Source organism: Columba livia, chromosome 18, assembly GCF_036013475.1.
Source record: "Columba livia isolate bColLiv1 breed racing homer chromosome 18, bColLiv1.pat.W.v2, whole genome shotgun sequence".
In the NCBI taxonomy this organism is placed as follows: domain Eukaryota; kingdom Metazoa; phylum Chordata; class Aves; order Columbiformes; family Columbidae; genus Columba; species Columba livia.
In genome coordinates, this window is record NC_088619.1 from 5898847 (window position 1) to 5910064 (window position 11218).

Below are 11218 nucleotides of genomic sequence, written 5' to 3' on the forward strand. Positions count from 1 at the left end.
CACCAGTGGGGGTTTTGTTTGTTTTTTACAATTACAGCCTAGTTTGTCAGTGGTGGGAGAAATCAAGTAGTCTTAACTCTTAAAAATTTGAATCCATGTGCTTATTTCATGTGCTCTTTTCATGCCCGGGGAATTCCATTATCTGTTGCTGCATCTTGATCCTTTACTCTTTTAACTTGTAGTCTTTGAGCAATGCTTTGGGAACATCGTGCCTAAAAGCATTTGTAGGATTCCTTTGTATTGTGTTGTCATTTATTGTCTGTGGGTAAAGCACAGTCTGATTCGGCAACTCCTCTTTGAGACTGTTGTTTAATTTTTCAGGTACTTTGGGGACAAAATTCAAGACATCTTCACAGAAGAGGATTTTGCATTGTATCGGTAAAGATTTTCAATAACTATTCAATGAAGCACAAAACATAACTTTGGTTCTCTTGTAAAGCACAGGTTGGGATTGTCCTTTGGACAGACACACAATTAATTGTCCTTTGGATTCAGACACACAATTGAATTTGCAGCTCAGAATAATAATGTCTGTGAGAATTAAGATGCTCTGAGGAAAATAAGTAAAAGGAGCTGTTGGTGACTACCTGATAGGATCTGCTGCTTTGAACTCAGCTGCGTTACCGGTGTCAGGATCTTACGGATGGTGTAAATGCGATCAGAATGACGGCAGCACCACACGATTCCCATTCTGCCCAAGGGGCCGATGCTCTGCAGACCTGCGGGCAAGGAAAGCGGCTTCATCCGAGCTGTGTGGTTATTGGCTAGAACATTATAGCTGGGGTGTAAAATCCTTTAGCATTAACTCCCATTTCGTGTGTTATCCAAGAGCTGTTGTGTTAGATGATGAAGACAATCCTATGCTATTATTATATTAGGAACTTGGGGTTTTTTGGGTGAAGCCCAGCAAAACATAAGGAATAGTAAAGCGGGAAGTGGAAGAACTTCAAATTACTCATGTTCTGGCTAGAGAAGCAGAGGATGCTTTCCCCTAAACAGCCAGAATATGAAGTAAAGGTATAATGTAATAGCTTTGGCATCTAATCCTTTTAGCTTTCCTGTAGACCTGCTCATGTACTTAACGAAGACAACAAACGTAACGAGTTCCATGTGTCTGTGAAGGTGTGTGGCTAAAGTTTAGGAACAATCACTCTTTGACTAGACACAATAAATCTTTAGTTATGCATTTCACTGGCTTTCTCATAATTTAAAATGTACCTGGCTTGAGCTTTTTAACTCTTTTTGTCTTCTTCTTGCCTTTGTGAAGGAATATGACCTCCCTCTAGCGGTGGAAGTAGCATTAAGTAGCCGAATAGGTTTATTAGTTCTGTTAGTATAGTAATTTATCTTAAAATATGAACCACTTAAAGCTTATTTCTATTTGAAAACTATTTTAGATACTGTTGCCTAGACTCTACACTTGCCCTTGTTATATTTCATTAAATTTTTCCCTGCCCAACTCTCCAGCCTGTCCAGGTCTCTGATGGCAGCACAGCTTCCAGTGTCAGCCACTCCTCCCAGCTTGGTGTCATCAGCAAACTTGCTGATAGTGCACTCTATTCCCTCGTCCAAATCATTGATGAATATATTGAATAATACCGGCCCCAGTACTGACCCCTGAGGCACTGCACTAGATCCAGGCCTCCAACTGGACTCTGCCCCATTGACCACGACTCTCTGGCTTCTTCCCTTCAGCCAGTTCACAGTCCACCTCACTACCCGCTCATCCAGACCACACTCCCTCAGTTTAGCTGTAAGGATGCTGTGGAGACTGTGTCAAATGCCTTACTCAAGTCAAGGTAGATCACGTCACCGCTCTGCCATCATCCATCCATCTTGTTATGTCCTCATAAAAGCCAATGAGGTTGGTCAAGCACGACTTCCCCTTGGTGAAGCCACGTTGACTGCCCCTAATGACCCTCTTATCCCTGATACGCCTTGAGATGGCACCAAGGAGAAGTCGTTCTATCACTTTCCCAGGGATGGAGGTGAGGCTGACCGGTCTAGAGTTACCCAGGTCCTCCTTCTTGCCCTTTCTGAAGACTGGAGTGACATTTGCTTTCCTCCAGTCCTCAGGCACCTCTCCTGTTTCCCATGACTTGGCAAAGATGATGGAGAGCGGTCCAGCAATGACCTCAGCACCCACAGGTGCATCCCATCTGGACCCATGGACTGATGGATATCCAGATTGCTTAACTGCTCCCTAACCCAGTCCTCATCAACCCAGGCAAACTCCTCCATTGTCCTGCCCTCCTCTGGGGGCTCAGCAGTACAGGGCTCCTCAGGACAGCCTCCAGCAGAGCAGACAGAGACAAAGAAGGCATCAGTAACTCTGCCTTCTCTGGATCTTCTGTCACCAGGGCACACACCTCGTTCATCAATGAATGATTCTTGGGAGCATTTATCTTCATTACTTTCACTTACCTATGAAGGTCAGTTTAAAAATACACTCTTGAGAGAAATAACTAAATATAATTCATATCTAAGTATTCCTGACTGCAAAAATAACAAATCTGAGTAGGCATTCTGAGCCAGGAGGCTGGTTTCTAAACTGCCTGTGTCAAAATTATGTTGCTTCAGAATCAATTATGGTTTCTAGGTTGATGCTTTAACCACCATCTGCCAGGCATATTACAGCAATTCCTCTCGTTTCACATAACAGATGCATCTCTATCCAGAAGAGACCTTTAAATTGGGATGCTTGGTTTAAGGGTTGTCGCTTCAGCAGAAAATAGCACCATCAAAGATTTATTCTAAAAGTCTTACAACTTATTTAAGGTAGAGACACAGAATGAGCAGAGGAAGAGCTGGTAATGTGCTTTCTTCCTTTATTCATTCAGCACACATGATTTCTGTTAAGCCTTTCTGGCTGTTGAAGAGCGTTGCTTTGTCTGCTCCTGCTGCCTTTGGGGCTTTTCGCTGTTGCAGCACGTGAATCCCACTTTGCAGGGACTCCTGACGGTGCATTTTTTGCTTGTAACTTACAGAAATTTTGCTGTGGCACTTTCAGTTCTTTTACTCAGTCCTTCATGCTGCTGCTGATACATTAAGCTGTCCACTTTACAATCTAGTGAACATCCTTTCTCTTGAGTTGTATGTTCCTTGGACTTCTAGTTACTTCATCATTTATTTTTGTTGACATTCTGAGAATTAAAAAAAGCCAAAACAACAAACCCCAACCCAAGTCACTCTTCCTTATGTGGTTGATCTCCTTTATTTAAGGCAAAATAAGAAAGTACAGGTACATGTTCCCCATGATTTATTAGCTGAGGAAGAAGCTTTGCTCTGAGGAAGCAATAAGGAGAATGCAGAAGCAGCAGGAGAGATGTGTCACTGTTTCTTGTTCTTTGCAGTGATGTGAGACAGCGGATTCAACAAAGGATTGCTCAGGCCTTCGGGATCAGCGCTGCCTCCCTGTACCTGACGAAGCCAACCTTCTTCTCGAGAATAAACAACACGGGAGCCAAGACAACACACGATGAATACTGGCACCCACACGTTGACAAGGTGAGTAGGAGGTGAATGGGATGCAAAATCTTCCTGTTATTATTAAATAATTTTTAAGTCACTTTTAATTAAACAGTCAGTCAAACTTGTTTGAAAATGGGTGCTTGTAAAAATCCTTCAGGGGATGAACCTCATGGAAGGATAAGTGAGTTTTAGAAACATAGGCCGCTACTTTCCTTTTTATTTTATTTTCCATACTTCTGCTAGAATTAATACATTATGTGAATGACTACTCAAGCATCTCTTTTATCAGAAACGTTGAATAAATTGACCTGTAACCCACAGAGTGTTTCAGTCTCTCAAACCTGCGGTTCCATTCAGCTCTTGCTCTTTCAGCAGGTCTGGCAGGAGCTGTTGCAAAGTGCTCGGTTGGTCACTGGTAGCTGATCTGAGCCTGGATTTCAGCAAGGCAAACTTTGGCCTTTTCAGGCAGTTGCTGGGGGAAATCCCACGGGCAAGGCTGCTCAAAGGTAAAGGGACCAAAGATAGTTGGGTAGTGTTCAGGGACTGTTTCTACCGGGCACAAGATCAGAGCATCCTGACACATAGGAATCAAGGAAGGGAGCCAGGAGACCTGCGTGGTTAAACAGGGAACTGCTGGGTATGCTCAAGTGGAAGAGGAGAGTTTCTAGATCATGGAAGGAGGGGCTGGCCACTTGGGGAGAATATCAGGCTGTTGTCAGAGGGTGTAGGGAGGCAACTAGGAAAGCTAAGGCCTCCTTAGAATTCAACCTGGCGAGAGGGGTCAAGGACAACAGGAAGAGCTTTTTGCAATATGTGGCAGATAAAACTAACACCAGAGGCAATGTAGGCCCACTTCAACTGCATAGTGTTCTATCTGAAGGTTTATAGCTCAATACTTTGCATTTTTCAATGGACCTGAATGATCTGGGATTGGTATTATTTCTGAATTTAACCAAGTTCAAAGGTTCATGTAGGCAGACGCGGTTTAAATTTAGAAAATACAGTGACAGCTTCCACAGCCGCTGTTCAGAAGAAGCAAGTGATACAACATGGAATTTTCAGCCACTAATATGACAAAGACCAGCTCAGCTCTTGGATGCTGCTTGTTTAAAAAGCTGCGATATAACCATTGAACAGGAGTGCACCGAGGACTGGGGCGGGAGGGATGATTTTGAGGTGCGGATTATTTTGACTAGTGCTGATGGGAGCTGGTTGTAGAGAATAAACTGTGCTGGGTGGGTTCATAAGAATTCCATCTCATGTTATGCTCATTTCCACGTGAAGTGCAATAAATTCATAGGTTCCTCATAGGTTTTTTTTCACACTTTCAGAGAATTGAATTTGACTGCCATGAGGGACAAGAAAGCAGTAAATTCCAATAACTGATGCCTGTTTTCTCCATATTTTTCTTTTTCTTTCAGCCCAAAAGTGTATTTTAGAATTTCAGACTCTGATTTATTACTATAATGAGTTTTGTGTCTGCACGCGCATTAGGCTTGCCAATATTCTCTTTTCTGCATGTGTTTTGCATTGGTAAGTGAATAAGGTGGTTGGATAACCTTACAATTAAGTGTTTCTACCCCAATTTTTCCTATAATGTACAAGTTATTTTGTCATTTAGAAGCAAATCTCTTTCCATAAAGAGATGCAGCTTCTACAGAGGAAATAAATTCTCTGTTATGGCATCCTGACATTGCCTGTACATGATGGACAGCAGGTGTTGAGGGTTTTGATTGCGGGGTGACAATAAAACCCTGGCAGATGTATTGTTAACCTCCTCTTCCCCCCCACTTCCCCCTTTGGCCCCCTACTCTGTCCCTTCCCACTCAGGACAGGCAATAGGGTGGGAAAGGACAGAGAAGAGAGTTGGAAAAATTGAAAATGTTTTACTAATGAAAATGTTTTACTAATGCTACTAATAAGAATAGAGAAAATAATACAAAATGTACAAAACCAACCTTGAAAGTCTCAGCAACTGCAGAGCCAGCAACCAAAGTCCTGGACTGGACTCTGCAGCCAACCGGAGCTGGATTCAGTCTGTCACTAGGCCTCAGTTCGCAGGGACGACTAGCAAGGTCCTCTCCTAATGCGGCCATAAGCAAAAGGGAAAAAAAAAATGGACGTGATCCTCGTGATCTCCCACTTTTATATGAAGTATTCACGTGAATGGGATGTTATACGCAGTTTCTTGGTCACCTGTTTCTCGTTGCCCCTCTTGCGAGATGTGCATCCATGCCTAGCAATAACTTCTCATTCCATTGCTATGTTTACCACAACATGTATCTGGTTCTCCAGTAAAATGCAGCTAATATGAAGCTTTAACTGACAGGCAAATTCACTAAAAGAGGAACTTGTCTTTTACCAAAACCAGGACAGCAGGCTGGATGGTTGCCTGTTCTTATCCCTCTCTTTTGTCCACGTTTGTTTACCTCGCAGGCTGGCTGTTCAGGGAGCAGATACATCAACTGACTGGCCTTGGCTTTTCTAACCCATCTCCAGCTTCACAAAAAACCCAAAACAAATGCAAAATGCGTTTTCTTAAGCTTGCTATGTATAACCTAAACCTTAGGAGTGTCTATACTGAATAATTGGGTGGTCTGATTTATGACAGCAGTGAAAAGACCATTATCCTAGTTGGTGCAGTTAACAAACACTATGTTCATAATCACGTAGAATTTGCACCTCCAAAAAATAGCATACCTGCTCTAAACCATGAAAATGTGACTTATGCTAATTTTCAGGATATTTTCTGAGAAGTATTGTTTAGATCACACTGGGAGTTAAAACCATAGCTTGTCCTGTGTGTTTTCTACAAGTAGTTTGAACGTTTTTCAGTTCTGTAGCAGCTGACTGTGTTTGGAAGGCTCAAGCATTCAGACCACTGAAGTGCTTTTCATCTGTGCCTTGAACTGATGTTCCAGGTGAATATATTTTAATGTGGTTATCTTCATTCTTGTTCAAGAGCCTTCTTGCAGTAAGGGCTGTATGTGAATATGCCATAGCTGGGCTACTCTCTGCGCTGTCGTGACAGCAATGTTGCACGCTAAATAGTTGAATGATAGCACTTTGCATTACCAGGTTGAAAATTCAGAGTTTGAACCAGGCTGATGATGCTTTAAATAGGGTCTGATAGAGGTAAAACCTTGATCCTGTTCACTTCGTGTCCGCTGTAAAAGTCCAAATTCCATCATCATGTGTTATTTTTACCAGACACTGGCCGCCTTTACTTCTGCTACATCATTAACTTGAATTGGCTTCAAAGGATTCATTTGAATCCTTTCCTTGCTGCACAAACAAGCCACTAATTCCGCTCTAACTTCTGTGTGTCAAAAGGTCTGGTGTTATTTTCCTGTTAAGTGCAATTGGAAAAGAACTATTTCTGGATGTAGCTTCCATGTATGTCTTTGCCAGATCGTGGCTTACAGAAATGTTACAGTATGTGTAGAATATGTCTGTGTATAATTTTAGCCTACTATAGATGTATGTTATGTAGATCTGTAGCTGTATTGGTATGTGGGTAGAAAAAGGTAAGAATATTTCTAGCTGTTGAGGCTGTGCAGGAGACTGAATTCAAACAGGAGGTCAGTAGGTCAGAAGGTATTTCAGAGGAGGCTGAACAGGATAGAAAGGTTGTGGAGCTTCACAGGTTGTGTTCAGAGCAGCCAGCCTGCTTTGTGTTTTAATTTCTCCAACAAACTGTGTTTCACCACCTCCAGACTGCAGTTGAAACCGTTGCTATTGATCTGAGGTAGGAAACGTTTCTCAGATAAGAGCAGTGGTATTCTTATCTTGCCTGCAAAATAAGTGCGAGTACGGGGGAGTTGAAGACAGATAAATAAGCTCAGCATGTTAAAAGTATTGACAGCTTGTTGGATGCTTTTGTGTTGTATTGTTCGATTCCAAGGAGAGTACATAAATAACAAATCACTTTATGCATTTCTGCATAATAATTAAATGGTGAAGGTTGCTTCTAGAAGACTTTAGGATTCTTTTTCTCTGCCTCTTTCCCAAAGAAAGGAAAACTCAAGCCCTTGAAGAATTAATGCGACACTTTTCTATTTCAAAGTCTGACACTGGGTCAAAGATGTAGGCTTGTTAGAACACACCAGTACCCCTCTTCCCTTTTCCCCTATATTGCTTAGACTATTGCAGTTGTATTTATTAATCTAAATATCCTTGGTTTGGAAGATTTTTAACTGCATAATGGAGTAGCACAGATCTGTTGTGTCTGTATGAGGCTTTGCTCTTTTTCTCTAAAATCTATTTGGCTTTTGGTTGCACAGGAATGGAAACCCTGAAATCACTCAAATGACTCATTTAATCTTGTTGAATGTATAAGCAGCTAAATCAAATAAAGAGAGCGTTGGCTTAAGATGTGGAGTTTCATCTTGGATGGAATTTGTTTGGAGATGAGCCTTTCAAACAGCAAATCTCTGATTTATAATGGGGTTGCTGCTGCACGCTCAGCTCTGACAGCAGAATAGTCTTAAAACATCCTCTGATAGAAGTGATAAGGGACTTGAAGATTTCTGCAGTCCCCTGTCTGGGCGAGGTTCCCATTGTCTTTCACAGAACTGTCAGGATCTGCCGTAAGATCAGTTTTGGTTTGTTCTCCTTGCATTTCTTCTATTGGAGCTAGTCCAGGATTTCAGTGTAAATTTTCTTGGTTGCAGCCTTTGTTTGTAGCCTAAATATCTTCATGAGCAGCTTATAGCTATTTTTTTCCACCTCCTCCCATCCCTGGGTATTTATGGATAGCAGTCATATCCCTTCTCAGCCTTTTTTTCTAAGGTGAACAAGCCAAACCTTGTGACACCATCTCCATCCCCCTGACCCTTCCAACCACCCTCTGGCCGTTGGGGCTGTCGCTGATGGCAGCTGCTCCCTGTGCTAGTGGACTTTTCACTCTTTGTCTTCCCCTTGTGTTGTTAGACATGTTATGAAATAACATGAAAAGGTCTTGCTTCTGCCTTAGGACAGCATCCTCCTTGAAATCTGAGGATTGATTTTTTTTCTTGTGTCTGCTGAAACTTATTGCCTCAGCTCCCCTACAGCCCCTGGTAATTCAGAGACTTGCTATTTGGTGTCTTATATTGTCTACTAAATAGATACTACCAATATATACAACACTGGAAGTAGCCATCAAGGCCATTTTTATGATTATCAGCACAGAGAGATTGAGGCTTATGAGAAAAGAGCAGTTCTGACTGATTCCTGGAAGGTATCATGCTACATCTAAGCTGATTGGAAAGTGAACAGATGTATTTTCTTCTGCAATGGAAAGCAGAGGATGCTCTCCTACGTGTCTGAGTAACCACAGGCCTATTCCATATTCTTACCGCTGTTTACCTGCATATAAACATATAACCTCAAAAACCCAAAGGTGCCACACTGCAAAATGTGGCTGGCTAATTCTGACAATTAGTTGTATTTATAATAATAGCCTTTAAGAAGAATCATATCAATATCATTGAGTGTCTACCATTACATATTAGCTGTGTTTGACTTATTTAAATAAAGGGTACTCAAAAAGAACACTCTAACTGTATGAAGTATCAGGCTGAATGGAAATGCCCACATCTTTTCTATTGAATTGTTCCTGAGGAGCTATAGAATTTGATTTGCTGCAGTGTGCCTTTGTAGCTTATCACCTGGTTTTAATGACAGCTTTTCTCACATAGTTTGAACTTCTGGTTCAGTTATTAACCTTTCTGGATTTGGAAGCTATTACCGGGGTAATAAATATATTTTATATACATGTGGGACTTCTGGCATTTTAAATAACTGAGTATAATTTAGTGCCTCCTTTCCGTGGTGTTGCATTTCTCAGGCCTGGCTGCTTTGTTAGTAATGAACAGGGACAGAAAAGCCATTTTCCATTGCACACTTGGTTCCTCAGATTAGTCGTCTATAGAAATCAGATGCTTGGTTAGGCTAAAATGGTTCGTCGCCAGCTCTTAGAAGTTTAGAGTTGGTGAAGGATGAGGAGTGCACTGATGGAGCAAAGATGCCGCAGCACTGAAGAGTTCATAAAAACAATTCTACAGCGTTAGACTTGCAGGTATGAGTTGGGCTTCTCTTTGAACTTCTTCACTGTGCTGATGACTTAATTGGGGGAAGACTTCCTTGAACGGACTGGAAGTTTCATCACCAAATCCATGAAGAGGAAAATAGCTTTGTGAAGCTGATCACCTAATTGCTGTAGAATGGCTGGTTTGAGGTGCTGCGGTACCACATGCTTATTAATTCCCATTTATTGCCTTGTATTGCTACTAAGGTTTGTATAAATATGGGGAGAAGGGGATAATTAAAACATTTCCCTCATTCTTTTAATTCAGACTGTGTACTGCAGCATATCGCCAGATTTGGCTTTTTTCCTTTAAGCCCTTATGATCCAAATAATAAAATGAGTAAGAATGACAATGTCTTCCAATTCCATCTGCTGCTATGTTCTCTTTAGTCGTTGCCCTTACAGAATAATGCGTACGACTGCTGTTGAGCCAAAATTTAACTGGCACTAATGAATGTAACCTAAACCAAAATTGAAAATATTTAGAAAATGTCTAAGTTGGGTAGTAGCACCTACCTCTAATGGTCACCAGGTCACTCAAAACACTCTGCAAATACTATGTATTTATACAGTGCTACTGTGCTGCACATTTTGCTGCTTGACAGTGTAATGCGGAACTTGATGGAGTTGCGATATACTGTAAAGGAATTGGAGAACACAGCCATTGATTTTTAAGTATATTTTTAATTGTTGGTGACATATAGATATGAAAAAAATGTTTTCAGAATCCAGCTAAACTCATTGTCAAATATTTTAATAGCTTCTCTCTGAGTATTACTGCATAGTATTTATTTTCTCCATCTTCAATGTACATATTGAGCAAAAATAATACTTTAAAAGGAAGGAAAATCACCTTGTTAGAATTAAATAAGATGTTTGGTCTGCAGGCTGAGAGGAAGCAGAAACTTTGAAAGTCACATTGGAGGCTTTTAAACAAAACCTGTATGGAAATGAGTAGAAGTTCCTCCAACAAGTGTTTTTACTTGGAAAGTCTGATTCACTGTTATGAGAAACCTCCTGCATAATAGCTGGTGAAAACAGTAGAAGGTGAGGCTTCCAGAAACCTGTAGCTGTGATTAGATAGTGGGTGGAATTAATTAGTCAAAGACTGTTCTTGGTTGTCTTTCACCATGAACCTTAGAGTGGTGTTTTATCTTACAACAGCATAAGTAGATCTGAGCTCATCTGTGTTTTTGATACAAGGCAAAGCTCTAACTTCTGAAGCCATGTTGTTTAGTGCTTGTTTAGCAGACTTTGGATTACATAAGTCAATAAGAGTGGTTCTTTATGGAAACTGTAATAATAGATATAGTAAACATAACGTGCTAGTTTTATGTGTAGTTTGTATATAAACGGAATAGACCAAAGCATATGTAATTTCTGTTAAAGTTCTCAGCTTTCAGAGACCCTTTTATGAAATGAGTGAAAACTTGAAAATTACATAACCCCATCAGATCCATCTGCTTTATTTGTGCTCTGCGGAGTTGAGAGTAGAATTTGGTAATGCTTGGTAATACTGTTTTACTCCTAGGTAACGTACGGCTCTTTTGACTACACTTCACTGCTCTACCTGTCTGACTACACTGAAGATTTTGGTGGGGGACGCTTTGTGTTTATGGATGCGGGTTCCAACAAGACGATAGAGCCCCGAGCAGGTGAGAGTCTGGGTTTGCCTGC

The 11218-nt window shown here is 41.1% G+C and overlaps 1 protein-coding gene across 5 annotated transcripts in view; it reads left to right on the forward strand.

Annotated features, from left to right (window-relative positions):
* OGFOD3 (2-oxoglutarate and iron dependent oxygenase domain containing 3) overlaps positions 1-11218 on the forward strand; it is a 39262-nt gene that overhangs the window by 14900 nt on the left and 13144 nt on the right. For 2 of the 5 annotated variants that reach the window (XM_065034628.1, XM_065034629.1), the window contains exons 6-8: positions 322-378; positions 3354-3507; positions 11073-11196. In XM_065034628.1, coding sequence (XP_064890700.1) covers positions 322-378; positions 3354-3507; positions 11073-11196 — 335 coding nt within the window. The other 3 variants (XM_065034631.1, XM_065034632.1, XM_065034630.1) reach the window with 3 other exon arrangements.